Source organism: Phyllostomus hastatus, unplaced genomic scaffold, assembly GCF_019186645.2.
Source record: "Phyllostomus hastatus isolate PE091 unplaced genomic scaffold, TTU_PhHast_1.1 phas_contig_150, whole genome shotgun sequence".
Taxonomy (NCBI): domain Eukaryota; kingdom Metazoa; phylum Chordata; class Mammalia; order Chiroptera; family Phyllostomidae; genus Phyllostomus; species Phyllostomus hastatus.
In genome coordinates this window covers 39,754,533-39,779,444 of record NW_025333611.1, presented here as the reverse complement: position 1 = coordinate 39,779,444, position 24,912 = coordinate 39,754,533, and the positions used below count along the sequence as shown (strand labels likewise).

The 24,912-nt window shown below is 45.0% G+C and overlaps 1 protein-coding gene across 4 annotated transcripts in view; it reads right to left on the bottom strand.

The window, feature by feature from the left end:
• Nucleotides 1-24,912, bottom strand: part of RNF130 (ring finger protein 130) — a 106,267-nt gene that overhangs the window by 7,396 nt on the left and 73,959 nt on the right. For 2 of the 4 annotated variants that reach the window (XM_045828929.1, XM_045828899.1), the window contains one exon: nucleotides 19,275-19,462. The exons of the other annotated variants lie outside the window; for them this stretch is intronic. In XM_045828929.1, the coding sequence (XP_045684885.1) occupies nucleotides 19,458-19,462 (5 nt within the window). In that variant the 3' untranslated portion in view covers nucleotides 19,275-19,457. Of the gene's footprint in view, nucleotides 1-19,274; nucleotides 19,463-24,912 lie in introns of those variants that run through there. 4 annotated transcript variants of the gene reach the window in all.

The following is a 24,912-nucleotide window of genomic DNA, read 5'->3' as shown; positions in this document are numbered from 1 at the left end:
AGACAGTGAGCCCCACGTGCACTCAAGTCACTAATCTGCAGCTTGCCTTTTCCAGAGACAGCCGCTCTGGGCAACTTGTGGCCTGGGCCTCCATTCTCGGGAGCACGCGCCTCTGCCGACCCTCCCTGATGTTTTCAGCAACAGAACTTACTACTGGACCCCTACTCTAGGGTTTTCCCCCTTAGCTGCACCCACAGATTTTTCCATTGCCCCAACATACTCACACTTGTATTTTGATAAGAAAGTTCAATGTTTACATTATTTGATTGTGCTATTCAGAGCTAAGTCATGTTTACAGTCCCTTTTCTCAATAACTGTGTTTTGTTTTACAGCTTTATAGGGGCATAACTGGTATATAACAAAATGCACATATTTAAAATGTATAGCTTGACAAGATTTGACCTATACACACATCCCTGAAACATCACTGGAATCAAGACAGCCAACAAACAAGAAAACAAACAAAAAAAAGAAGTATTAGAAAATAAAAAGACAGTGAACATCATGAATCCCAAAACCTCCTGGTGACTCTTCTTCCCCTTCTTCCCACCTATTCCCACCCCCAGATAAATGCAGGTGAGTTTGCATCTTGCTAGAATTTTATTTAAGTGGAATCATGGACTCATCTGCTGGCTCTTACAAGTAAAGCTGCTACGAATGTGTGTGCATGGGTCTGACCTCCATTTGAGAAGCTGCGGAGGTGCATGCCCACGTTTCTGCCGAGCACCCTGCCAGCCTGTGCTGTGTGTGGGGTCCCATTCGGCACCTCCCTAGCACCTAGACACTCGTGTTGGGCGCACCAGCCACAGCAGGACTCCCTGTGGCATCAGGGTGCAGTTCCCTGATACCCGACACCTTCTCCTGCGCTCATCAACCCATCATGCAGGTGTTGTGAAGCATTTTGCTCAAATCTTTGCCCATTTAAAACAGTGGGTTGTCTTCCTATTACTGAGTTATAAGAATTTTTAAAACACACACACAGGTTCTGGACACAATTCCTTTGTTTTGTAAATATTTTCTCTTAGTCTGTGGACTGACTTTTTATTTTCATAACAATGCCCTCTGAATAGCAAAAGTTTTAAATTTTGATAAGATATGACCTGTTGATTTTTCCTTCTGCCGTGGGTGTTTTGTGCCGGAGTAAAGGATCTTGCTAATGCCAAGGGCAGTAAGATTCTTCTCCTGTGTCTTCATCCAGAAGTTTATAGCTTTAGCTCTCACATTTAGATAAACCACTGCAAATAAATTTTTGTGTATGGTGGGGAATAAGGATCAAAGTGCATTGTTTTGCCTGTGGGCATGTTCAACAATTTCAGCACCATTCATTTAAAGGGCTATCCTTTCCCCTTTGAACTGCTTGGCACCTTGGTTGAAAATCTCTTGCTCGTGTAGGTATGGCTTTTGCGGGGCACTCTCCTTTGCTCCAGTAATCTGTTTGCCTGCCTTGCGCTGTCTCGATTACTGCAGCTTTCGTTGCCAAAGTTGTCCATCTTGTCATTGGTTTCCATAAAATTATTTTAAAGTCCACATCTGATATTTCCAATATTTGTATGTTTTGTGGATCTATTTCTATTCTTTGTTTTTCCTCTTTTTTTGGTCATTTGGCTTCCTGGTATTCCTGGTATTTTTTCTTTTTATTACTCTTTCTTTATTAAGTTATAGTTGACAAACAATATTATATGACTTCCAGGTGTCAACATAGTGAGTCTACATTCACATATCTTTACAGTGTGATCACAAGTCTATTATCATCTGTCACAATACAAAGTTATGGTATCATTGACTATATTCCCTGTGCTCTACATTGTATGCTGTGACGTTTACTTTGTAACTGGAAATTTATACCTCTTTTTCCCTTTCAGTTTTTCACCCCCTATCCCACTCTGTGTTCTCTGGCAACCATCAGTTTGTTGTTCGTATCTGTTAGGTTGGCTGAAAAGTTCATTTGGTTTCTTCAGTAAGATGGCTCTAGTAGGGCTCAGTGGTTTGTCTTTAACTTCCTTCAAAACAATGTTGTTAGACTGTGTTGTGACAGCTGCCATATCAGCATGCATTAAAAAAAAAACCTTATCAGAATTGGTGAATTTGACCTCCAGACAAGATGGAGGCGTAGGTAAATACACTTTGCCTCCTCACACAACTGAAAGAAGGACAACAACAAATTTAAAACCAAAAAATAACCAGAACTGCCAGAAAATCAAACTGTATGGAAGTTCAACAAACAAGGAGTTAAAAGAAGAAACATTCATCCAGACCAGTAGGAGGGGTGGAGTTGGGTATCTGGGGTGAAGAGGACTTGAAGCAGGGTGGGGGCTGGCAGACTGGCCCGCATACATTTGCATGCGGATAAACTGGGAGGAACAACTGGGCAGTGAGCTAGACTGAGTAACCCAGGGTTCCAGCCCAGGGAAATAAAGCCTCAACCCTCTGACTGAAAACACCTGTGGGTGTTGAGGCAGCAGGAGAAACTCCCAGCCTCACAGGGGAGTTCGTTGGAGAGACCCACAGGGTCCTAGAAAATACACAGACCCACCCACTTGGGAATCAGCACCAAAAGGGCCCACTTTGCTTGTGGGTAGTGGGGGAAGTGACTGAAAGCTGGCGGAGGGCCGAGCAAGCAGCACTGTCCCTTCTCAGACCCCTGTCCCACATACAGGGTCACAACAGCCATGTGGGTTGTCCCACCCTGGTGAACACCTAAGGCTCTGCCCCTTACTACATAAGAGGTGGTCTGAGATTAAAAAAAAAATGGCCCAAATGAAAGAATAGATCAAAGCTCCAGAAAAAATACAACTAAGCAACAAAGAAATAGCCAACCTATCAGATACACAGTTCAAAACACTGGTAATCAGGATGCTCACAGAAATGGTTGAGTATGGTCACAAAATAGAGGAAAAAGTGAAGGCTATGCAAAGTGAAATAAAGGAAAATGCATAGGGAACCAACAGTGAAGGGAAGGAAATGGGGACTCAAATCAACGATTTGGACCAGAGGAAGAAATAAACATCAACTGGAACAGAATGAAGAAACAAGAATTCAAAACAATGAGGAGAAACTTAGGAACCTCTGGGACAATTTTAAATGTTCCAACATCTGAATCCTAGGGGTGCCAGAAGGAGAAGAGGAAGAGCAAGACATTGAAAACTTATTTGAACAAATAATGAAGGAGAACTTCCCTAATCTGGCAAAAGAAATAGACTTCCAGGAAGTCCAGGAAGCTCAGAGAGTCCCAAAGAAGTTGGATCCAAGGAAGCACACACCAAGGCACATCATAATTACATTACCCAAGATTAAAGATAATGAGAGAAGCTTTAAAGCAGCAAGAGAAAAGGAGACAGTTACCTACAAAGGAGTTCCCATAAGACCATCAGCAGCTGATTTCTCAAAAGAAACCTTGCAGGCAAGAAGGGGCTGGAAAGAAGTATTCAAAGTCATGAAAGGCAAGGACCTACATCCAAGAATACTCTATCCAGCAAAACTATCATTTAGAATGGAAGGGAAGATAAAGTGCTTCCCAGATAAGGTCAAGTTAAAGGAGTTCATCATCACCAAGCCCTTATTTTATGAAATGTTAAAGGGACTTATCTAAAAAAAAGATAAAAAATATAAACAGTAAAATGACAACAAATTCACAACTACCAACAACTATCAACTACCAACAATCTAAAAAACAAAAATGAACTAAGCAAACAGCTAGAACAGGAACAGATTCACAGAAATACAGATAGCATGGAGGGTTATCAGCAGGGAGAGGGGAGAATGGGGGAAACAGTACAGGGAATAAGAAGTATAAATGATAGGTAGAAAATAGACGGGGGGTGGGTTAAGAATCATATGGGAAATGGAGAAACCAAAGAATTTATATGTACGACCCATGGACATGAACTAAGGGAGGAAATGATGGTAGGAGGTGGGTACAGGGCAGAGGGGAATAAAGGGGAGAAAAAAATGGGACAACTGTAGTAGCATAATCAATAAAATATATTTAGAAAGTATATATAGATAAAAAATAAAAGAGTTTGCAATTCTCTGCAAAATATAATTACCTGATTATATGTTTTGTCCTATTTGATGTGTTATATCTTTCTTTACCTTTTAGACTATAAATTACTCATGGATACAACTCGGATATACTTTATTTCAGTCTCTTCACATTGTGCCCCTAAATACCACATAAACGAGTTAATTGGGATGTATGTATACTATCCCACTTAGGGATCACTAATTTGTGTCCAAATAGTCTTCTTTTTAATCCTTTCCTGAGGATAAAGTTGGGGCTGAGCAGGGGAGGGGAGGGGGAGGGAGAGAGAGAGAGAGAGAGAGAGAGAGAGAGAGAGAGACATCGATTTGTTGCCTCCTGTGCTCACCCTGTTTGGGGACTGAACCTGCAGCCTTGGTGTGTGCTCTGAGCAGGGATTGAACCCGAAACCTTTGGGTATACAGGACAACAATCCAACCAATCGAGCCACAGCGGCCAGGGCAGTGTCCAAATAGATTTAACTTGGGACTATTTCAGCATGAAATAAAAGCTTTCGTCCTAAGAGGCAATCAGAAACCCAGAGTTAACCACCACTTGCTATATGTATATCAGGAGTCTTGGTAGTTATATGGCCTTCATAAAGATTATGAAAATTTTAACTGAAATGTCTATCACTTAGAATGTATTCAATATATAATGCATGCAGGAATATTAAAGAGAAGGGTGCAGACAGATCTGTATACACTGATGCGGAATAATCTCCAAATTTAGGGGGAGAATATTATAGTCCACATATTCTGTTTTGGATAATTAATTTCGTTAGGCACTTGTTTTCTGGTCAGCAAAGAGGAAGCGGAAGGTTGTCTGTGCCTCGAAGGGATTGCTGACGTGGACGTGGAAGGGAACAGAAGTGTGCAGACCAGTCGGAAACCCATCGGGTGAAGACAAAGACAGCAATCGTCGCCGGAGCAGAGGCTCTCCCGGCTCACAGACAGGGCCACAGCCACTGCTGCAGGGCCAGCAGGACACTTCGGTGAGATTTCTGAACTTTGAAGGTGTACGTTTCCTTCAGGGATGTCACATTTAACTCTGAAAACACCCTATGTTAATTTGTTGTCTCCGACTGCCATGTGTCATTCTCTTCTGTGGACACAAGGCACGTGTCACTTGTTTGGCAGAAAGCCTCAGAAATGTCTTCCCCACCTGCCTTGGGCCGAAGGAAAGTTAATAGATCAGTGACAATAAATGCTTTGCTTTAAAGCCACATGCAGAAGAGATTTTGCTGGGGAAGGGCAATGTGTATGCTATGTTAGTGACCATCTTATAAAGATGTGTGTAAAGAAAGTACTTGTAAACACACCATGTCTCGCTGGCAGTGTGTACGTGGGACAGACTGCGGGCCTGGGGGTGGTTCAGGGTGGGGAGCCACACTTTTACCCTTACAGCCTCTGTACGATTTTGATTTTTTTTTTACCATGTACATATGTGATTCATTCATACAAATGATTTTAAATGATTTCAATGTACAGGAAGATGGGGAAATCTTAATATTTATATATAACCTTAATCTTAATATTTGTATATAATTTCACAAGAACCCCACATGATGGACATGTTATTCCTGTCCACAGAGGGTGTAGCTCAGGCTCGGGGGCGGGGAGGGGGAGTGAAAGCTCGTGCTCAGAGCCACAGGGCAGAGGTGCAGTGCAGGTAAGTCTGTGCCCAGTGTCCACCCTCTCTCAGTGGTATGCCCTCAACACTGAAGCACCTTAACTTATCGTGGTGACCACACAGCAGAAAGCACTTAACAATGACTTAAACTCCCTAGCTGTGACACTAATGACTGACCGAGTTTCTTACACTGCGTGAAAAATGGGGAAACTCGGTCTGGCTGGTGTAGCTCAGTGGATTGAGCGCGGGCTGCGAACCAGTGTTGCAGGTTCAATTCCCAGTCAGGGTACATGCCTGGGTTGCAGGCCATGACCCCCATCAACCGCACATTGATGTTTCTCTCTCTCTTTCTCCCTCCCTTCCCTCTCTAAAAAAAAAAAAAGAAATGGGGAAACTAAAGGAGAAGAGGTCTGCCTTTTAAGATCAAAATTTAATTAAATTAAAAAACTTCCCAAGGACTTCACAAAGGTCCCCGTAACAACTTTGATTTTAAAAAATACGAATATTGCTACTGTTTGTCATTCTGCTCAAGAAACTTAAAAACTACCACACATGTGCAGACAGACAAGATTTCAGCGCTGAAGCCAAGGTTAGCAGAACCAATCAAACAGCTAATGAGGCTGGTGGATGGAGGAATTACTTTCATTACGGACACCTTCCTTGCATTCCTGTCATTCACCTGACCATGTCATCTACAAACCCGTGTCCTGTGTCTTCTCAAAGAAATTAGACAATGCTCAAGTCTTCTTATCCTAAGGCAACGATTTCAACCTTTCTCATCCCATGGCACACATAAACTTCACTAAAACTCTGCAGCACACCAAAAAATATCTTTTTTGACAATCCGACAAAAAAACAACACAGGTATAATTTTGACTCCTTCACACCGGACAGCTATTGTGTTGGCTGTTGTCATTTTTTTATTTGACAATCCAGGAGAAAAGAGGTCAGGGCCCCTGACTCAGTAGTCAGGTGTTGTGTGTCTTAAACATTCCTGCCGTGCACGGTTGCCAGTCACTGTCCCAGGGCATCAAGAATTCCCCTGGAATGAGGCTCCAGGGGTCCACCCCGCTCTCTGAATGAGGGCTGCTGGCCCGTCCAGGGGCCCTTCCTCCGCCCGGTTTCTAGTCCAACTGCAGCCGCAGTTCCAGATCAGGTGGGTATAGAATATCTGCTCCCATGCAAGAGCTCTGCCTTATTACATTGAGCCAAGGGATACATATATATCGATATATAGATATACATCCTGTGGCTCAATGGTGGCTGCACTGATTGAAAAGTGACACGTGAACAGAAATTTCACAAAAAGCTTTCCTTACACAAAACTGGAGGTGAGACAACCTTTCCAAGAGTCCTTTCAAAGGGTTGCATGAGTCCCCGTCTAGCCTGGGCAGCCCTGTGCCTCCACGAAGGCAGACAAGTGTGTGCTGGGCGACCATGGGACCGGGACTGAACAGCACGCAGGAAGCAGCGGCAGCACTGCAGCAGGGCAGGGCCTTCTCGGGGCTGAGGGGCGCCAGGCCTGGGAAGGGCGTGCATACATCTTGCCTTTTGGGTCGTCCATCTTTCCATGCCAGGAAGGAAGAAACCACATCGCTGGGCACCCACCCTCATGCCAGGCCCCTGCGCAAACCACATCGCCCTGTGTGGCTGCTACTGTTCCTTTTGTCCCACTGGCAAGACACTGAGGACTTCTGGTCCGGGTGCCCACGTGCGTTTGGACGTGCAGAGCCTGCCAGCCTGCAGCCCCCGTGAATTTAGCTGTTGTGGAGGTGAAGTGCTCAGAGGGGTGATGGCAATTCAATTTGTTCCAGACTGATAACTGTCAGGGGGCAGGGGGTTGGGGATTGCCTGGAAAAGGTAAAGGGATTGAAACAAAACCTTGTACACACAGACAACAGCATGGTGATCACCAGAGGGGAAGGGGGGTTGGGGGAGGTGGGGGAGGGGACGGGATAAACAGTGATGGGAGGAGACTTGACTGGGGGTGGTGAGAGGATACCACAATATACAGATGATGTACCACAGAACCGTACATTGGAAACCTGTATAATTCTTTTAGCTGATGTCATCCCCATCCGTTTAACAGAAAAAGGCTATGTGTTCTGCCCAGAGTGCGGGGTACTGGGCCTGCACAGGAATGTCTGCACCCTGCACCGCTGCTGCGTGCATCCCAGGTGCTCATGCATGCTGCCCACTGCAGAGGGTTCCAGAAGGTGCCTTTCTGCAGAGGGTTCAGGCCCATCACACTTCCCAGCCTTTCCACATGCATTCACACTCTCTCAACAACAAGCCCCCAGAGAGGGAGGGGGCAGGTGGGCAGGCAGCACCCATTTGAAGGGCGCCATGGCTCTGCCTGGCACGCGTCAGCAGTGCTGCTTGCCAGGCGGTGACGCGCAAGCACGTGACCCAGGCGCTGGCCCCAGCAGCCCGTGTACTTGCCCTTAGTGCTGCACGGTGACTTGAGGCGTGCTTCAAACGTGATCGCGACACTTTCTTTTTTGCCTTTATAATCTACCCCACATCCCTAGGATGTGACCCTGCTCTGACAATTTGTGAAGCAGGTGTCAAAGTGCAGTGCTAGAAATGCATTTTCACAGTTTGAAGAGAAAGCAGTCATTTATGCCTTTGGATGGCGAGTGGTTCTTCCCCACTCTGGTGCCGGGCTGCTCTTCCTGGGCGCAGGAGAAGGGGGTCTCTGAGCAGGAGCGGGGGCCCTGCGGCCCTGCCTGGAAAGCCTGGCCCGGGGCCAGAAAATCCTTCCCCATGCTCAGCTAGATGGGACCAGTGGACATTTTCCTCCGAAGGAACTCGTAGAAAAGCCTGAAGAACACAGGAGTGCAGGAATGGTGTGACGTTTACACTTGCTAGACTTCGTCTCAGTTTCTCGAAGCCTCCACAGAGACTGGCTGGACTGGTGCTGCCCACACAGCGACAAAGCGACACAGCGACACAGCCCCTGGCCTCTGCAGCCCTGGGCTTGCCTTCCCCTTTCCCGCAGCCCCAGCCCCTGCTGTCTGCACCTGCTCTCTCATGGCTCCTTGGGGAGGGCAGAACGTCCACAACGAGACCCACAAACATCTTGCTCTGAGCTATCCTGCTGCCCAGCAGGGCCGGAGCTGAGGGCTTCCCGGAGGCCACCTTCCTTACGGTTTTGAGGAGCTTCCTCCCGTCACTAACCCACTGTGCTTATCCAGTGTCTTGTCCCTGAGCTTGTCTGTTACGGGGGCTTCCAAGCTGCCACGCTCTCCACCAGCGCTCCTACCAGCTTTCCTTCATGACCCTATTCTTTCCATTCCAGGGGCCAGTCTGAGTCAGAGTCACTCCTTCCGAGCCTGCCAGGCCTCCCACGGTACCCACGGGAGCTCCATGCTCTGTGACAGAGCAGCGCCCCCAGCACCCTGCTCCAGTCCTAACCCAAGACCCTCAGGCTGCCCAACCTGCCCTCCCAGCTTTGCACATGTGGGTCCCGTGGTCAGCACGCCGCACAGCCTATCCTGCCACCCATGGAACTTCCCTACATGGTGCACAGCCCAGGGCCTGCCGCAGACACTTCCTAGCACTGCAGCTTTGGCAAGTTATCGTGTGTCCCTAAATCTGTGTCTTCATCTGCCAAGTGCGGCTAATAACAGGGCTGGTGCGAGGAGCAGATGAGCTGACATGCACAGAGCACTCAGGAGAGGGCCCGCCACACAGCAAGCACCATGTACCAACTAGTGTTACTGTGGCCGTCACTTTAGTGAAACCGTGTGTGTGTGTGTGTGTGTGTGTGTGTGTGTGCACGCGCAGAGGGAGAGGGCATGCCAGCTCAGCCCTCAAAGAGCCCCCTCTGTTCATTTTCCTGTCACGCACACAAATATAAAACAAACACACAAACTGTGTGTGTGTGCAAAGCTCTGCCCTGACATTGTTCCCTCTGTTCACTTCCCTGATTTCTCTCTGAGACTCTGAACTCTTATTTTTTTTAAAAGATTTTATTTTTATTTTTAGAGAGAGGAGAAGGGAAAGAGAAAGAGTGGGAGAGAAACATCAAGGTGTGGTTGCCTCTCGTTTGCCCCCGCCCTGGGGACCTGACCTGCAACCCAGGCATGTGCCCTGACTGGGAATCGAACCAGCGACCCTTTGGTTCACAGGTTGGCACTCAATCCACTGAGCCACACCAGTCAGGGTGTGAGACTCTGAATTCTTTAGGGTAACAACTACACACCATTTGGCAAAGGTTGGCTCCTGTCTCTGAGTTGGAGGGTCGCTGGTGGTTAGGAACACCAACCCTAGGCTACCTAGGTCTGCTTTCTGACTTTGCCACTAAATAGTCAGGACACTGACCAAGTGACTCGAGGAATTGGGCGAGAGAGCGCAGCTGCGTGCTCCCACTGAGATGCACCCACACGTGGAGCTCCCCTGCCTGGACAGAGCGTGAACTAGCACAGTGCTGTGGTGCTTGCACACAGGGCTGCCCCACTGGAAGGAGTAGGGCAACTGATGTGCACACTCAGAGCAGCCTGCCCAGACCCAGCTCAGGAAATGGACAATTAAAGCAACAGGGGCATAGCACATGCACACTGGGCAGCCCCATGGGGATTGGAAGAGCAAGGAAGCATGCACACACTAGGCTGCCCAGCCCGGAACCCACTCCTCTGGCCAGGCCACATACCAGGTGCCCACATACACCTGCCCTGACTACCATTAGCCTACCAAAACCATCTGGCACACAGGCTACACAGAGACCACTTTTACAAAATTGGGAGAGAGAGCTATTTCATCCAACACATAGGAACAAAGAAAGTCAAACAAAAACAGGAAGACAAGAATATTCCCTAAATCAAGACACACAAAAAAATAGCTGGAGAAAAAAGCTAATGAAATAGGTAAGTAATTTGCCTGATAAAGAATTTAAGGAAACAGTCATAAGGATGCTCAATAAACTTGAAGAGTAGAATACAGGAACTCAGAGAGCACTTCAACAAAGAGGTATAAAATATAATAAAGAACCAATCAGAGGTGAAAAAGACAATGGCTGAATTGAAAACTACGTTATTATTCCTAATACAGGAACTAGAAGAAAGGGGCAGCAAGTACGTTTGAAGAAATAATGACTGAAAACTTTTCTAACTTAGGGAAGCAAACAGATATCCAGGTCCAGGAAGCACAGAGAGTTCCAACAAGATGAACTCAAAAGGGACCCACACCAGGACATACTGCAATTAAAATGGCAAAAGTTAAAGATAAAAGAGCAATTTTGAAGGCTGCAAGAAGGAAATAAGTCACATACAGAGAAACTCTCATAAGGCTGTCAGCTGACTTCTCAGCAGCAGCTTTACAGGACAGAAGGGAGTGACAGGAGATATTTCAAGTGCTGAAAGAAGGGAACCTACGCCCTGGAATATGCCACCTGGCAAGGTTATTACTCAGAACTGAAGGAGAGACAAAGAGTTTCCCAGATAAGAAAAAACTAAAGGACTCCATCACCATGAAACCACTTTTACAAGGAATGTTAAAGGGTTTTCTTTATGAAGAAGAGAAGAGGCCATAATGAGAAATAAGGACATATAGGAAAGAAAAGAATCTCTCCACCACTTAAAAAACTAATAGGAAGGTTGAAAGACAAATGTTATAAAACTAACTATAATAGTCCAGGGATATACAAAACAAAAAGATATTGAACATGTATCAGCTTAAAAGAGATTGCTATATATATCTACATATATATATATAAATTATATAGAGAGATGGATATATATGAACCTCATGGTAACCACAAACCAAAAACCTACAAAAATACACAAAAAGAGAGGAACCTAAACAAAACACTAAGGAAAATCTGCAGATCAAAAGGAAAGGAATAAAAAAAAGGAACAGAGTACAACAAAAACAGCCAAAAACATTGAACAAAATGGCAATAAGCACATATCTGTCCATTACTTTATTTTTGTTGTTGTTTTCTTTCTTTTTTTTTAACCCTCACCTGAGAACATGCTTATTGATTTTAGAGACAGGGAAAAGTGGGAGAGAAAGAGAGAGAGAGAGAGAGAGAGAGAGAGAGAGAGAGAGAGAGAGAGAAACACTGATTGGTTGCCTTTTGTACACGCTCCAACCAGAGACCAAATCAGCAACCAATGTGTGTGCCCTGACCAGGGAATTGAACCCATAACCCTTTAGTTCATGGGATGATGCTCCAACCATTGAGCCACACTGGCCAGGGCTCAATTATTACTTTAAATATAAATGGACTAAATACTGCAGTCAAGAGAGGGTGGCAGAATGGATAAAAAACAAGACCCCTCTATATGCTGCTTCCGAGAGACTCACTTTCATGGGTGTCCAACCTTTGCCCTGAGGGCTGCACACATCCCAGGATGGCTATGAATGTGGTCCAATACAAAACTGTAAATCTACTGAGAACCTTTTTTTGCTCATCAGTTTTCGTTAGTGTTTGTGTATTTAATGTGTGGCCCAAGACAACTCTTCTACAGTGTGGCCCAGAGACACCAAAGGATTGGGCACCTCTGCAAGATGCACAGACTGAAAGTGAAGGGATGGAGAAAGAAATTCCATGTAAATAGAAATAAAAAGAAAGCTGGGGTAGCAATATGCCTATCAGGGAAGAAAGACTTCAAATTAAACACCATAAAGAGAGACAAAAAGGACATTACATAATGATAAAGCAGTTAATCCATGTAGGGGACACACCAGCAACAAATATAAATATCTACACACCTAGCATAGGTGCCAGTATTAATGGACATAAAGGCAGAAGTTAGCAATTTAATGATAGCCAGACACTTTAATACTCCTGTTACCTCAGTGAACAGATCATTCACACACAAAAATTAATAAGGAGAAAATGGCTTTATATGTCACATTTGACCAGACTGACTTAATAGACATTCATGTAACATTTCATCCCAAAACTGCAGATTACATGTTTTCCTCAAATGTACATAGAAGATTTTTTGGAGAGATCACATATTAGGTCACTAAACAAGCCTCAAATTTAATAAGAATAAAATTATATCAAGAATATTTTCTGACCACAATGGTACAAAACTGGAAACCAGGAGGAAAACTGGAAAAAACACAATTATGTGAAGATTAAAAAATATGCTACTAAACAACCAATGGATCAAAAAGGAGATTAAACAGGAAACCAAAAACCTCCTTGAGACAACACACACACACACACACATACACACACACACACATACAACTTTCCAAAATGTATGGGATGCAGCAAAAGCAGTTGTAAGAAAAACGTCTATAGCTATACAGGCCTGCTCTAGAAACAGGAAAAATCCCAAATAAACCACACCACCCAACTCCATACCTAAAGGAACCAGAAAAAGAACAAAACCCAAAGTAAGTACAAGGAAGAAAATAATAAAGATCAGAAACTACAAAACAGAGACCAAAAAAAACAATAGAACAGATCAATAAAGAGCTGGTTCTTTGAAAAGATAAATAAAATTGACAAACTTCTAGCAAGATTCTTCAAGAAGAGAGAGCTCAAATAAATAAAATTAGAAATGAAAGAGGAGAGATTACAATCAACACCACAGAAATACAAAGGATCATTAAAGAATACTATGAACAACAAGTTGGACAAGTGAAATAGATAAATTTCTAATAACACACATTTCAAGTCTAAATCAGGAACAAACAAAACCTGAACAGACCAATAACTTGCTATGAAATTGAAGCAATAAAAAGAAAAACCTCCCCAAAACAAAAGGCCAGGACCAGTCAGCTTCACAGGTGAGTTCCACCAAACTTTTAAAAAAGAATTAGAACCTATCTTTCTCAAACTATTCCAGAAAATTGAAGAGGAAGAAAGGCTTCTATACTCATTCTACAAGAACAGCATTAACCTGATACCAAAATCAGGTCTAAAAAAGAGAATTACAGGCCAGTATCTCTAATGAACAAAGATGCAAAAATTCGCAACAAAATACCAGCAAACCCAATTCAATAATACACTTAAAAGACTATATACCATGAACAAGTGGGATTTATACCAGGGATGCAGTGACAGTTCAATTCTTCAAAACCATTAATGTGATACATCACGTCAACAAAATCAAAGATAAAAACCACACAATCATCTCAATAGATGCAGAAAAAGCATCTGACAAAACTCAACATTCACCTATGATAAAAATTCTCAAAAATGTGGGTATAGAAGAAACTTACCTAAAATGATAAAGGCCATACATGACAATCCCACAACTAATATACACTCCATGGTGAAAACTGAAAACTTTTCCTCTAAGATTAGGAACAACACAAGGATGCTATTTCTCAACATTCTGGAAGTCCTAGCCAAAGCAATCAGACAAGAAAAGAAAATAAAGGCATCTAAGTTGGAAAGGAAGAAGTAAAACTGTCACTATTTGCAGATGACATGATACCATATATAGAAAACCCTAAGAAATCCACTGAAAAATTAACAGAATTAATAAATGATTTCAGTAAAGTAACAGAATACAAAATTAATATATAGAAATCTGTCACACCTTTACACACTAATAATGAATGGATTAGAAGGAGAAATTACAAAAACCATTTCATTTATAATTGCATCTAAAACAACAACATACCAGGCATAAACTTAATTAAAGAGGTGAAAGACCTGTGTTCTGAAAACTGTTAAGATACTGAAGAAAGAAAATAAAGAGAACACAAATAAATGGAAGGATATACTGTGCTCACGGACTGGGGGGATTAATGTTAAAATGACCATACTACCCAAAGCAATCTACAGATTAAATGTAATCCCTATCAAAACAACAATGGCATTTTTCACAGAAGTATATAAAATAATGCTAAAATTTGTATGGAATCACAGAAGACCACAAATAGTTTATACAGTCTTGAGAAAGAAGAACAAAGTTGGAGATATCAGGCCACCTGATGTTAAACTACTAACAGCTGTAATAATCAAAACAGTACAGTAGTTGCACAAAAACAGACAGACAGATCAATGGAACAGAAGAGAGAGCCCAGAAATAAACCCTTGCTTATAAGGTCAATTAATCAAAGACAAGGGAGGCAATAATACACAGTAGAGAAACAATAGTCTCTTCAACAAGTGGTGCTGGGAAAACTAGACAGCCATATATAAAAAATACAAATAAAACTGGACCACTCTCTAACACCATATACAAAAATAAACTCTAAATGAATTAAAGATTTAAATGTAAGACCTGAAACCACAAAACTCCTAGAAGAAAACATAGGTAGTAAACTATTTGACATCAATATAGCTTTATGGATATGTCCCCTTGAGCAAGAGAAATGACAGCAAAAATAAATAAATGGGATGTTATCAAGCTACAAAGCTTCTGCACAGTGAAGGACACCATCAACAAAGCAAAAAGACAACCAACTGAATGGAAATATATTAGCCAGTAATATATCTGATAAGGGATCAATATCCAAAGTATATAAGGAACTCATACAATTTAACACACACACACGAACAAACAACTTAGATTAAAAAAAGGGCAGAGTACCCGAATAGACATTTCTGTGAAGAGGACATACAGATGAACAACAGACATATGAAAAAATGCCCAAAGTCACCAATCATCAGAGAAACACAAATCAAAAGCAAAATGAGACACCACCTCATACCTGTCAGAATGGCCATCATCAATAAATCAACAAACAATTGTTGGTAAGGATGTGGAGAAATTGGAACTCTTGTACTTTGCTGGTGGGAATGTGCAATTGTACGCTGCTTTGGAGAATAGTTTATCAATTTTCAACAATTTAAACTTAGAGTTACCCTATGACGCAATGATTCCACTCCTAGAAATGTACCAAGAAAACTGAAAAGATATGTTCACAATGTTTATGCTAGCATTATTTGTGATAGTCAAAAGGTGGAAACAACCAACATCAATCCCTGGCTGACTGGATTAACAAAATATGGTACAAGACTTCCAGTCAAGATGGTGGCATAGGTAAACATGGCTTGCCTCCTTGCACAACCACATCAAAATTACAACTAAATTATAGAACAATCATCACTCAGAACCATCAGAAATCAAGCTGAATGGAAGTATTACAAGTATGAAGTTAAAGATATCACATCTATCCAGACTGGTAGGGGGGGCAGAGACGTGGAATGGGCTGGTCCCACACCCACGTGTGGTGGATAAAAATTCAGGAGGGATATCTCGGGAGCAAGGAGGCCTGGCCCCACATCAGGGTCCCCAGCCCAGAGTTCCAGTGCCAGGAGGATAAATCCCCATAACTTCTGGCTGCAAAACCTAGCAGGGATTGAGTTGGTGGAAGAAACTTCTGGAGTCTCAAGCAGTTCCTCTTAAAGAACCCGCACATGGACTTAATCACACTCATTCCCTCTAAGATCCAGGGTAATAGATTGAAAGGCACCAGTGGCATCCAGGGAGGAAATGAAGTGTCTGGCATAAAGATGGGAGCTAGGGGACAGCTTTCTCCCAGAGAGAAAGGTGGGCAGAAGCCATTGTCCCTTTTCTGAACCCTCCCCATACAGAGCTATGGGGCCTGCAGGTGAGTGCCATATCTGAGACTCCATTAACCTGGCTAACACTGTTTGCCCTGCCCTGGAGGTCCCCTGAGGCTCCATCCCACTCAACTTACAGCTCTTAACAGTGGCTTTTTCATATGAATGGCTGCTCCTGGCTCATGCTTCACAACTTCCTAAATTCCTTCAAACAAGCAACAGCCGGCTTCAGTGAACCCCTAGCACCTGTACCTCTTGCTAAGTGGTCCCAGACATGGCACTGGCAGCAGCCAGCCTAGGTTCATAGCATGGCTTCGCCTGGGAATCTGCAAGCCCAGCACAAGTAGCAGCCATCTACGAACTGCTTTATAGCTCATGCAGGGTGGCCCTGGGCAACATGCAGGTGGGGGCTGACCTTGGCCTGCACTACTCAAGAAACCCCAAGGCTAGTGCACCCAGTGGACAGCTACAGAGCACATCGGAGCACCACCACCCTGCTCCTGCACAGGTGATCTTCCAGGGAGTTCAGAGATTGGTGGTCAGCAGTCACAGCCAATCCTTACTGCTGACTGGCCCAAGTAAATCCTTCCCATTGACCTGCCAATGGCAACCAAGGCTCAACCTCAAAAGGAGGGTGTACTCAGCCCATACAAAGGGCCCACCCTGAGTACCCAGCTTGGGTGATAGAGGAGACTGTGCCACTGGACCCTACGGGTCACCTACTATAATAGATCACACTACCAAGGCAGGGAGTCACAGCAGCTCTACTTTATACATGGAAACAAACACAGGGAGGCTGCCAAAATGAGGGGACAAAGAAACATGGGCCAAATGAAAAAACAGATCAAAACTGCAGAAAAAGAGCTAAATGGAATGGAGATAAGCAATCTGCCAGATGTGGAGTTTAAAACACTAGTTACAAGGATGCTCAAGGAACTTAGTGGGGACCTCAGCGGCATAAAAATGATCCAGTTAGAAATGAAGGATACACTAATTGAAATAAAGAACAATTTACAGGGAAATAACAGTAGAGTGGATGAAGCCAAGAATCAAATCAATGATTTGGAATATAAGGAAGCTAAAAACAACCAATCACAACAACCAGAAGAAAAAAGAATTTAAAAAAACCAGGATAGTGTAAGGAGCCTATGGGACAAGTTCAAGGGGTCCAACATTTGCTTCATAGGTGTGCCCGAAGAAGAGAAAGAGCAAAAAATTGGAACTCTATTTGAAAAAATAATGAAAGAAAACTCCCTTAATTTGGTGAAGGAAATAGACATGCAAGTCCAGGAAGCACAGAGTCCCAAACAAGATGGATGCAAAGAGGCCCACTCCAAGACACAACATAATTAAAACACTAAAGATTAAAGATAAAGGAAGACTCTTAAAAGCAGTAACTGAAAACCAGAGTTACCTACTGGGGAGTTCCCAGAAGACTGTCAGCTGATTTCTCAAAAGCAACTTTGCAGGCTAGATGGGATTAGCAAGAAATATTCACAGTCATGAAAAGCACGGAACTAGAGCCAAGATTGATTTACCCAGCAAAGCTATCATTTAGAATGGAAGGGCAGACAAAGAGCTTCCCAGACAAGAAAAAACTAAAGGAGTTTGTCATCACCAAGCCATTACTATATGAAATGTTAAAGGGACTTAAGAAAAAGATGAAAAACTATGAACATTAAAATGGCAATAAATTCCCAACTATCAACAATTGAATCTGAAAAACAAACTGAGCAAACACGGACAGGATCATGGATATAGAGCGTGTTTTGATGGTTGCCGCATGGGAGGGGTGTCGGGGGAATGGGTGAAGAGGTGAAGAGATTAAGAAGCACAAATAGGCAGTTACAGAATAGCCATGGGGATATAAAGTACATTACAGGAAATGCAGTAGCCAAAGAACTTACAGGTGTGACCCATGGACATGAACAATGGTGGGGGGAATGCCTGAGGCAGCGGGGAGTACTGGGTGCAGGGGGAAAAAAGGGGAAATTGAGACAACTGTAATAGCATAAATGATAAAATAGAAAAAAAACCAAAACCAAAATGTGGTACATCTGTATAGTGCAATACGATGTGGCCACAAAAAAGAATGAAGTACAACACATGCTACAACGTGGATGATTCTGGAAAACATTAGCTGCCACAAAAGGCCACGCATTGTATGATTCAATTCAGATAAAATCCACAGGGACAGAGGGTACGTGAGTGGCCTTGGGCAACGGGTGGATGGGAGCAGGGGGTGCTGTTAATGGGGGAGGGCTTCATCCTGGGCGGTGAAAATGCTCTGGGGTTGGAGTTGCAATGGTTGCACAACCTTGTGAATATACTAACCACCCCCCACCCCGAAATGGCTTTTCCTTCAAATTGGTAAATTTTATGGCATTTGAATAAAATACAAAGGAAAAAAAACCCTACTGCTCCCACCGAGGTGAGTGTGACTGCTAAAGGAACCCATGACCAGCAGGCTGTCCCCATCTTCAGGGAGGCTGAGAATCTACCACTCAAAAATGTTATGCATACTGATGGTCCTTTGAGCACAGGATTCACTGTAACAAAGTATCTCAACATTTTCCTCATCAATAAAGCAAACATATTTCCTTTACACCTGTAAAATGTCTTTCATCCAACTTTTTAGAATTTGCTGTTTTAAAAGAATGCTGTACAAACTAGGTTTAAAAAAGTCAGACAGATATAGTTTCTTACTAATTGCTGTGTATTTTGAAAAATTTTTTTTACGCTCAACCCTTCATCCCACAAATATTTATTGAGCACATACTATGTACAAAGCACTCTGCTAGGTACAGGGCAAAGTGGCACGTAACACATGTCCTGTCACTGCTGCTGCTGCAGAGCTGGTGTTCTGGCTGCAGAACATTTGTCAACCACAAAGGGACAAGATACCATCAGAGGGTGAGCAGTGACCTTGAGCCCAAGGGGCACTACCACACAGGACGAGCCCGGGGCGGGTCCTATTTGGGACAGTAGGAGCCAACTGCGAGGATGCCAGCAGAGAGAGCGGCATTGCCCCCTACCCTGGGGGCCATGAGCACGCTGTCTCTGTGGCAGAAGTCTGGGCACGAGATCCCCCGACTGGCCTCCAACCCAAGGGGGTGAATAACACTCAACGGCATAGCCTTTTCATTTCATTATTTATTTATTTTAATACAAAGCTTTGGCATTAGCAATTTTATGAAAAAATAAAATGTACTAAAAATAAATGCTTGTGTGGCATGATTGGTAAATGCTGCACAAAAATAGGTTCTTTTTTCCTTCGAGGCAACCAGTCAGAAAGCAGTCTGTGTCTTCTTTAAAACCATTCTACCCTATGGGATAAAAGGAAAGAGACAGGTCAAGACTTAAAGGGCAGTTGTCTGTGTTTAGAGCAGCAGAGACAGTGGGCCTGCCTGAAGGGGAGCTGTGCTGTCCCCAGCTGCTTCCCAACCCCCCGGGGAACAGCCAGAAAGGCGTCAGGCTTCTCTGAACTCAGCAGCTTCTGGTCTGCAGTTGAGGGGCAAGGTGACCCCAGAAAGGCGCTGGAATTCCCCTCGAACAGCTTTGTGCTTAAAAACGCAGGAGAATCGCACGATCGAACACGCGCTCTAAGCGTGGACTGTCCCGAGACCTGTAGCAGTTGTCCTTGAACATGCTCTCCCTTCTCAGACAAAAACAGCTCTTTTATTTTGAAATAAGATTTGAAGAGTGCAGCCTCCCATGGATATCTGGCTTTCTCATGGGGCCCCTGATCGTGTGTGTGCACCCCCAATTCAGGTGTCTGAAGGCACCCCAAGTCCTTCGCCAGTTCGACTCCGGCGTGGCCCTCGGGTGAACTCGGCCCCGCCGCCTGCCCTCTGTGCAGCCAACTGCAGCTCCTGCAGCTCCCTGGCGCCCAATGCCACCTCCAGCCCCCCTCTCTGCTCTGCACTGAGTTCCAGATCTGTGTCTTGAACCTGTGCTGTTGCCTGGGCACACGGTTCTCCAGCGTTCCCTGATTAAATGTCCTTCCTCGTCACCCAGGCTCCTCCCCCTCTGTGTTTTCACTACGTTAGTCTTCCCGCCTCCAATCCAACAGCCTAAGCAGCTGCTCAGCCTCAGGAAGAGCCTTCTGCTGAGAGCCTTCTGCGCTACTCACCATTTAACAGAATAAAGTCTAAATTCTCGAGCCTGCCCATCACCGCCACTGCCACCTGAGGTGTTCACACCACCCCAACAGCTCCCTGAACCTGCTCGGCTTCTTCCTCACTCTGTGCCCTCTCTTGGCCTGTCCCGGTTCTCAGTCACTCCCTCCAGGAAGCCTTTTTTCCAGAAGAAGCGGCCAGTGACCGGTTTGGGTGGCACTGAGCGACTGTCTCCTCTCCTACAGGCAGCTCCCACTCTGCCGGGATGCCACCAGCTGGGGCGCACTGGGGTCTGACGACAGAGAGGCCCGTTCCCAGCCACTCCCCGCCGGAGCTCTGGGCTTCATTATATTCTCTAGTTCCGTGTAGGGTGCTGCACTGTTTTGACAGTATTCCTCACAAACGCTAGATATGAGATATAAAGACTTTAATGAGTAACTCAAAAATCTTAAATGTACTTTATTTTGCTGTCTTTCTAAGGAATTATAAACTAATATGGCCACAATGTTAAAGGTACTTCTGAAAAAGTAAAAAATGACCACTGCCTTTAATCCTCCTTATCATCATGTTTTTAGAAAATCAAATCTGTCACCTTCAACCACATTGCTTGGAGCCCGTACACAGCTCTCTGGAGAAGTGAGGGCCCAGCCATGCCATGCTCTGCTACCCAGAGCATTTCTCGGGGTCACTCGGCCTGTCTGGGCCTCAGGTTACTCCCCTCTATATATCCCAGGCTCAGGGTGGCTAAAAGGAGAAGTAAATACTCAGAGAAAGAAGAGGGTTTATTAACAGATAGAGGCAAGTCCAAATCTTTGCTGGCACTGCTACCAGAAAGGCTGTCTCAGGAAAATAAAGACAGGTGCTAGTGTGAGCAAACAGTAATAAGTTGAGAAGTAAAAAGTCTAAGTTCTTGCCCTGGCTGGTGTGGCTCAGGGGATTGAGTGCCGGCCTGTGAACCAAAGGGTCGTCCGTTAGATTCCCAGTCAGGGCACGTGCCTGGGTTGTGGGCCAGGTCCCCAGCAGGGGGGTGTGCCAGAGGCAACCACACACTCCCTTTCTTTCTCCCTCCCTTTCCCTTTGTCTAAAAATAAATAAATAAAATCTTTACAAAAACAATGTTTTTCACACTTAAAGTTCTAAAAAAGGCAGCAGAGAACCTAGCCCCTCTCCTCTGACTCTGATCACTACCAGGAAGGGGACATTTGGGACCAATTCAGGAGGGACTCTCAGGACTGGAAGGAACCTGTGAGACTTCCACTTGACGCAGGAGTTGTTTCTGAGCAGCTTCTGCCTGAATAGCGGGTCCTGGCAAACTCACGAGCTTTCCAAACATCCCAAGCCAGGGCAGGCAGTTCTGACTGGCAGCAAGTTCTTTCTTACAGGAAGTGGGGTCGCGTCTGTGAGCCTGGTTGGGAGCATTAAGGAGGCAGTGTGGAGCGTGATGTGGCCCAAGACAGGAGGATGCTCTTGGTAGGAGCTGTTCTGTCTTTGGGAGTCCTTCCAACAACTGGAGACACCTCTCACCTCACCCAGGTTCCTGTTTTTCTAGGCTAAGCATCCCCAAGACACCGAATGATTAATTTTCAGATCCTCTTATGCTGAGATGTGTTGGTGCTCCTCTTAAAGTGTGTGAACAGAACAATTCAGAAATACTGAGTGGAGAGGAAAACAGAGACAGCAATTCCTCTGATGTGGTCTGGTGGCAGCCTGAGCCTGCCTGCCTGCAGCAGAGCCAGGGCTCTGGGTCTGGGTGATGCTGCAGGATCCACCATCTGCCCATTCGTTTGCTCCTGCCCAGGCTGTTTCAATCTTGGATGTTCAAGCCACAGTCCTCTGCACACTTTAGGGTGTAACATCCAAATCTAGGAATGGAAGTGGGCTGTAGGGGCACCGAGCTGACCTTCCTGCTCCTCAAAATCTCCCGCATCACCACAGCTTGTTCCTCAGATAAAAAACAATGACGATATTCACTTTCCTTACACTGAGAGAAAATCAGCTTGATACAAACGTAAGTCTTTAAATGCTAGGTTTAACAAGTTCTATTTGAATAATGAATAGAAGTGAAAACCTCCTTTGGAAACTGAACTGCAATAACCTTGCTTACTTAGGTACTAAGAGACAGAGGCATGAATAGCAAATATATAAAAATGTTTATTTGCTCGGCTACTGTCCTGTTTATATTGCAAAGTCTCAAAACTCACTAGGTCTCCACTGTTAAAAAATTAAAAGCACAGTTAGTCCTGGTTGAGCACTTAAACAGAATTTCATCACAGTAGAAGGGGGAGTGGCCTCAGGTACGTGGACTTTTGATTGACTTCTGATTAAGCCAATAGCATCAGGCCCCAAGTAGCCCTGCAGGGCCTGGTGAGGGGGTGGCAGCACTTTTCCCGCTAGTGCGGTGGCAGCAGCCGCCTGCTAGTGCCCTGTACCCGCCCTGATGTCGCACCAGTAATGCTTCATCTTGCTCACAAGTGACTAGACTTGGGTCAAGGTCTTGCTGAAATCACATACAAGTTCACTGCAATACTGTCAGAAAAGTAAACTGTAATAAAAAACTCTCTTACAAATGAAATGAGGTTCCCTAGAAAATTAAAAGAGGGCTATTAAGCTGAAAAGGCAATCTCATTTTAGTAAAGGCAAAAGCAGAACTAAAATGGATTTAAAAAATTCATTAATGAGAATACTTATAAATTTATTTGCTGAAATAAACTCTTCTCTACAATTAAAACTTTTCATAACATTTCAGGGAGACATTGAGTGACTATTATCTCTTATAATTAAAAATGGCTTTTAAAAAATTAATTCATACTATTAAAAAATCAACACATGAAAGCACAATAAAAGAGAAGAACCCCGTAGGCCTACTGAATTAAGATAATCCCCACTAACTCCTGGTGAGCGTCTCTCAAGCATGTGCAGGCGCACACTCACTCTCTCTCACACTCTCTCATTAAGTGGGGGCATGAACATCATCTTCCATGGGGGCTCCCACTGAGGGCACACGAGCAGGATGCAGATGTGTGACGGCAGCCCCGAGGCCGACGGGAGACGGGCTGGACTAAGGCCCAGACCGATGACTCAGTCTCCGCGTCATGTAGGCTCCTATGCACGGAGCCAGGACGGCGTGTCCCGGGCACTCGGACTTCGGATGATGGCAGGCCCGTGAGCGCTCTCTGAAACAGCTGATGTGGGAACCGAGCATGTGCAGATACCGAGTGGCAGCAAGGGGACTGTTACATGACTTAAAAATTCTCTGCAAGTGATCCCACTGATGCTGTGAGTGGTTTTCAGGCGCTTGTGAAGCCACCTAGCCTGATGGTTGGATGGGAGCAAGCAAAAGCGGTGGCTGCAGGTGGACTAAGTATTTCCCTCCAAACTGTGGTTCGAGCCGCAGGCACCCACAGAGCCCCTCTGACCTGGATCCTGTTTCATGAGGGAAAGTGAGTTCATGTGCCAGATGAGAAAGGCCGATGGCTAGCGCACTCACGGAACTTAAAACATCGCGGCAGAGCTGACTGGCTGACATTTATTGAGCACTTGTTATGTACCGGGCACTGTACCAGGCACTTCACATGCTAATTCCCTCCACCCTGTGATGGACTCCCACAATTGTCCCTACTTTGTGGGTGACTAAAAGGAGCTTCTGATAAATGGAGAAGCAGGGAGTCTCATCCAGGTACGCCTGCCTCCAGAATCGAGCAGGCGACCCTGTGCTAGGTTGGAGTAAAACTGCACCAGGTGTGTCCAACGGACACAGCCAGCTGGTGACCTGCTGGATGAGGCCAAGATGACTCACCCGAAGGCTGCAGACTGCCACCTGACCGTGACACCCTCCCGACATGTCATGGTCCCGGATTTCCAGGGGACTTCCCCTAAGTATCTAGTTAACAGATGGGGTGAGAGGTGATAAAATCATGTCCCTGAAGTGGAAGTTACTTGCCCATAGTTTCTACGGCTGAATAAGGAGCACTGAATTAAATCAATGACATGAGCTTGGCTGATCAGCATTAATCGACTAAAACAGCAGACAGAACTGAATACGGACGGCACGTGGACTCCGCCTGCACCGTTCATGTTGAAATCCGGGCGCCGACCAGGGAAGCTTCCATCTCAGGGCAGTTTGCCTGAGTACTGGCAAAGGACTGAGTGACATCCTGATGTGAATACCCCGTATTTAAAACAAAACAAGCAAAACCAAAAGCATCCCTGTGGGAAGCTAATCTTGGAAAATCAGTGGATCCAAATGGACCTGAACAGTCATCTAGCCCGACATGCCCTCTCCGGGAAGCCTGCCACGGACATCAGCCCCGACAGGTGGCATCCAGCTCGCTGTCCTGGGTGCTCCCCACTCCCCACAGCAGACCTTCTCACTGGCAGACGCTCTTCCTTTCGCCGAGGTGAGATCTGCCTTCCTGTAACCTACCCTCTGCTCCTCATTCTGCCCTATTTTTTCACCCCCACCCCCCGACAATCTTCCCAACTGCTTCTTCCTTGCAGGTCACTGTTCCTTAACCTCCGGCCAGGGGTCCAGCAAATGCTCAGAACATTAGACTCCAGGTAAAGTCCGATGGGCACAGAATACAGGGGTTGTTCCCGCAGTGGTCAGGGCACGAACGTTTCTCCCACAACTGTGCCGCTTCCCTCGGCATCTATCTGCA